At 51.7% G+C, this 4,648-nt stretch overlaps 1 protein-coding gene across 1 annotated transcript; it reads right to left on the reverse strand.

Moving 5' to 3' along the window:
• Nucleotides 1-2,902: 2,902 nt before the first annotated feature.
• Nucleotides 2,903-4,648, reverse strand: LOC127768128 (3-ketoacyl-CoA synthase 19-like). Its single transcript, XM_052293658.1, has one exon. It carries the CDS (start codon nucleotides 4,646-4,648, stop codon nucleotides 3,233-3,235), a length of 1,416 nt encoding a protein of 471 aa, XP_052149618.1. The 3' UTR covers nucleotides 2,903-3,232.

Consider the following 4,648-nt stretch of genomic DNA (forward strand, 5'->3'; position numbering starts at 1 on the left):
TACTCTGGCCAAAGATGTACCACTGTACCCACAAGACACAACCCACTGTCATGTCACCGTGTCCGCGCAGACACATCACCATGGCGAGTGATTATGACAAGACCCCTCGCATAACTCAACTCAAAGTAGTGCACCGTTCCTGGATCATAATCACCCCCTTATAAAACAAGGCATGGACTCCCCAATGACCCCCGTGGGCTTATCTCCGCCACTTCTCAGTCTGGCACACCACAATGAGTCTTGCTATACAAAGTGTCCAACCGTTGCCCACTCTGGCTTGTGGTTGGCACGGTTAATGTTTCACAACCGAAACTCGTGAACCGGTCCTTAATTGTCATGAGCACGACCATCAAAACCATGTGCTCACAACCCACCATTATCAAGTTTTAGTTGGCACATTAATTAATTAACCAATCACGATTGACAATCGTGAGCTACCTTTACCATGTACATCATTAAGTAATGGTGAAACATTAGTTATCCCAATAGTGCGCTAATGTTTCTAAGCATGGCTAAGCAATTAGATCTAATACATCTAGTTGAACCAATATATAAATCCAACTAGTCAAATTATAACCCGAGGTAATCAAGAAATAGGGTAATCAATGCAAATTGGCCATAACAAAGGAATAGGTTCACACCACCCGGTGACGTTCGAAAATAAATGCACAGTTGAAATAAATAGAGAATTTAAATATAGGATCAACATGCTCAAAGGAATTGTGTTTGGGATCTGTGTGACTTGCCTTGCAACATTCGGTCTTCAATTAATCTTCTTGAACACTTCCGGCGCACTCGCGAACTTTCGAAACGACGGAAACGACAAGCTAACACGCAAAATGAGGAAAAAGACTAAGAAACTCCAAATAAACAATACATATAAAGTAAACAAACATGTAGATCATGATTTTAGATGAATTATGAGACTTGAACGGCCTCATTCTGACTTCATATGAATTAATTACCAATTTTACAAGATTAAATCTAATTAAATCCTATTTAAAAAGGATTAAATAAATTTAACACAATTTACGGATAACTTTACTATATAGATCTTTATTTTCTACAACTTTTGCAACTTGAACCACATTAAACCGAGTTGCAATGAATTAGTTATGAATTTTTAAACATTAAACCGAATTAAAGCATTTATATAGATTTTAATTGAATTATGACGCAATAAAGTATTATTTTTGAAAAGGAAAAGAGATTTATTGCGTCATCAAGGACGGTCCACGGTAAACCGGGTTCATAGAAGCGATCCACGGATCCAACGGCCAAGATCTAATTGACCTAAAATTGACCGAATCGGACGGCCGAGATCGATCCGGACTACCACGGGTCTACGGCTGACAAAGCGCTAACATCAGTGATGATGTCATCGCCGGCGGCGGCTCGGCACCATGCTCGACGGTGAACGGTGGCGAGGCGGCGCAAATGGAGGGCACCAACGAGTAGAGGGCGACGCGGCGAACTCACCGAGCACTTGGACGACGGCAAACGACGACAGATGACGACAGCGGCGAGGTCGAGGCGGCGGCGGTCTTCGGGTCGGCGATGACGGCGGTGCTCCGGCGGGAAACGGTGGCAATGGAGGGCTGGCCGAGGTTCTTCTCCTCCTCGCAAACCCGATGGTGGCAACGGCGACCGAAGGCGGTGGCTGCAACGGCGGTGCGGCGTGGCTGGACCGACGGCGACGGTGGAGAGCTTCGGGTCGACGGTGTCGGCGGCGCTCCGGTGATCTGCGGCAGAAACGGAGGACGGGACGAGGACGGCGGCGACCTCGCGATACTGATGAAGGAGACGGCGACGACCGAAGCGATGGCGGCGCCCGACTGGACACCCGCCGGCGGCGGCGACGCAAAGAACCACGCGAAGGCGACGCTAGAGAAGGTGGCAGGCTAGGGCGAAGGTGGCGGCGAAAAGAGGAGGTCCTGGGGGTCCTTTTATAGGGGCTAGGGGGCAGCAGCTAGGCCCACGGCGGCGGCAAGGAGATGGAAAGCTAGGGTTGAAGGGAGAAAAATCGATCCGAATCGAGCTCAAATCCGTCAGTTTCCAAACGAAATTAGCCAAAGTTTCCAAAAAAGAAAAGGAAGAGGCGATCCCGAGGATCATTTCCCCTCTATCAATTTGATCGGAGAAGGATAGGGGCGGCCGGATTTTGGAAGGAGATCGGCGGCGCGCGGCAAGGCTAGGGCGGCTGGAGGTTGAAGACGACCTGACAGGTGGGCCCCACCTGTCAGCGGCACCGAGAGAGAGAGGAGGGAGGGGCGGCGGACTGGACCGGCTTGGGTCGGGCGCGAGCAGGCCGACGGGAAGGGAGAGACTTGGGCCGACTTTCGGCCCAAAGCCAAAAAAAGGATTTAAAAACATTTTTCTATTTAAATTATTCATGAAATGATATTCCGTTTATTAAAAATACTTCCTTTACTCAAATAAATCCTAGAAAAATCTAGGAACTATAGAAACAAGAGAAGTATTTAACAAAATTTTATCTAGCTCACTTTTATATTGAGATTTATTAAATTAAAATTAGATCTTCTCTTTTAAGCTTTTAAGATCATTTCTAATAATTCTTTTTAAACAACAATTTATAATTTAAGGACTTTTAAACAAGAAAAGCACTTAACATAATTATAATTAGATCATTAATTGATTAACTAATTACTGAGCTGTTCTTTGTATCATTTAGGAATTGAGCTCTAAAAAATCCGAGAAAATTTCAGAGAGTATAATTAATCATGGAGAATTTAATAAAAATTAAATCCATCCATGCTCTAAATTTAGGAAATTTTATTTCCCACATTTAACTTCACTTGTAAATTAATGAACATTTAATATAAATTCTATTAATAATTTATTAAATAATTTATAAATCCTGAAATGGAAAATCAGGCTGTGACAGAGGTTTCCACTGTAAACTTGCTTCCCCCGCAAGCTGGCTTTTTGGGCAAAGCTTGCTTCTCCAAGTTAGGCTATGTTTAGTTCCGAAGTTTAGGGAGAAGTTTGGAGAAAGTTGGTAGTTTGGAAAAAAAGTTAGGAGTTTATGTGAGTAGGAAAGTTTTTGATGTGATGTGATGTGATGGAAAGTTTGGAGTTTAGGGGAAGTTTGGTGTGACCTAAACACACCCTTATTATCTTGGAATATATTGTTTGTGAGCTTTTATAGCGAAACTATACTCGAGGCGGGTTGCGCTTTACTCCTACTGCCAATTAATGCGTCTCACGTCCTCTAGAACGGCGAGGAGGATTTATCGGCTGCTTCGTCGTTGATCCAAGCGAACTTCTCCAAGAACGGGCTGGGCTTGCTCTCCGGTGGGTAGGCGTCGATGCAGTCGGCCCACGCGCCCTTGTCGGCCATGTCGCCGGCCACCTCCCACACGCAGCTGTTGCACTTGAACCCCGACCCGAACGTCACCATAAGCACCTTGTCGCCTCGCCTCAACCTCCCCTTCGCCTCAATGTACGACAGCACGTACCACACGCTGCTCGCCGACGTGTTCCCCCACCTGTGCAACGTCATCCTCGACGGCTCGACGTCTCGCTCCTCCAGCCCGAAACTCTTCTTCACCGCGTCGATCACCGCCACCCCGCCGGCGTGGAGGCAGATGTGGTCCACCCCTGCCTTGAGGTTGATCTTCAGCTTGGTCTGCCCTCGGTGGCGGCGGCGCTGCAACAGATTCTGCCATGCCAGGTCGGCGGCGAGCCGGGCGATCTCCATGGCCGGGAGGACGCGCGGCAGGAGGCGCTGCAGGTTGGCAGCGAACGCGCGGAGCGCGGCGTTGGGGAGGGCCTTGCTGATGCTGACCCCGCGGAGGCCATCGTCGTCCTCGCGCTGCATGATGCAGGAGTAGGCGTCGTCGCTGGCCGCGGTGGTGGAGCGCACAAGGCGGCGGAGCTCCATCTTGGCGCGGCCGCGGTGGGCCGGGTCGCTGCTGAGCAGCACGGCTGCCCCGCCGCACCGGAACAGGCACTGTGCCAGCATCATGGTCCTCTCCTTCCCGGCGTACCAGTGCGGCGCCAGCGACTCCGTCGAGACCACCAGCGCCACCACGGGCCGCGGCGACCGAGCGCGCATGGCGTTCCGGGCGACGTCCACCGCGACCAGCGTGCCGCTGCACCCCATCCCGGAGAGGTTGTACGCCGCGACGTCCTCGCGCATGCCGTACCGGCGCACCACCCTGGACGCGAGGCAGGGCTCCGGGAAGAAGCCCTTGACGTTGACGACGAGCACGTCGACGTCGCGGGCGCGGAGCCCCGTCCTGGCGAGGAGCTCCGGGACGGCGCCGTCGAAGCAGGCGTCCATCTCGTCGACCGAGTCCCGCTGGGCGGCGAGCTCCTCGCGGCCGTCGAGGAGGTTCCGCGGCGCGTAGGTCCGGTCGCCGAGTCCCGTGCGGGAGATGAGGCGGACGAGGAAGCGAAACTCCGGTATCCCAAGCCGCTCGTTGCGCTGGACAATCGCGCATGCCAGCTCCGTCGTCAGCGTGAGGTCATCCGCCGGCTTGTAGCAGACGTAGTCCAGGAGGTAGCACCGCATGCCGCGGCGGCGGGAGGCGGCCGTCCATGCCATGTGCGCCACCGCGAGCGGCGGCGGGAGGAAGAGCACGACGGCGAGCAAAGGCGTGAGCTCCATAGTGTTCGCATGCAT

Source organism: Oryza glaberrima, chromosome 3, assembly GCF_000147395.1.
Source record: "Oryza glaberrima chromosome 3, OglaRS2, whole genome shotgun sequence".
Taxonomy (NCBI): domain Eukaryota; kingdom Viridiplantae; phylum Streptophyta; class Magnoliopsida; order Poales; family Poaceae; genus Oryza; species Oryza glaberrima.

Excerpts from the sequence above, each read along its gene's own strand:
- LOC127768128 (XM_052293658.1), bottom strand. The coding sequence starts at position 4,648 with ATGCATGCGAACACTATGGAGCTCACGCCTTTGCTCGCCGTCGTGCTC.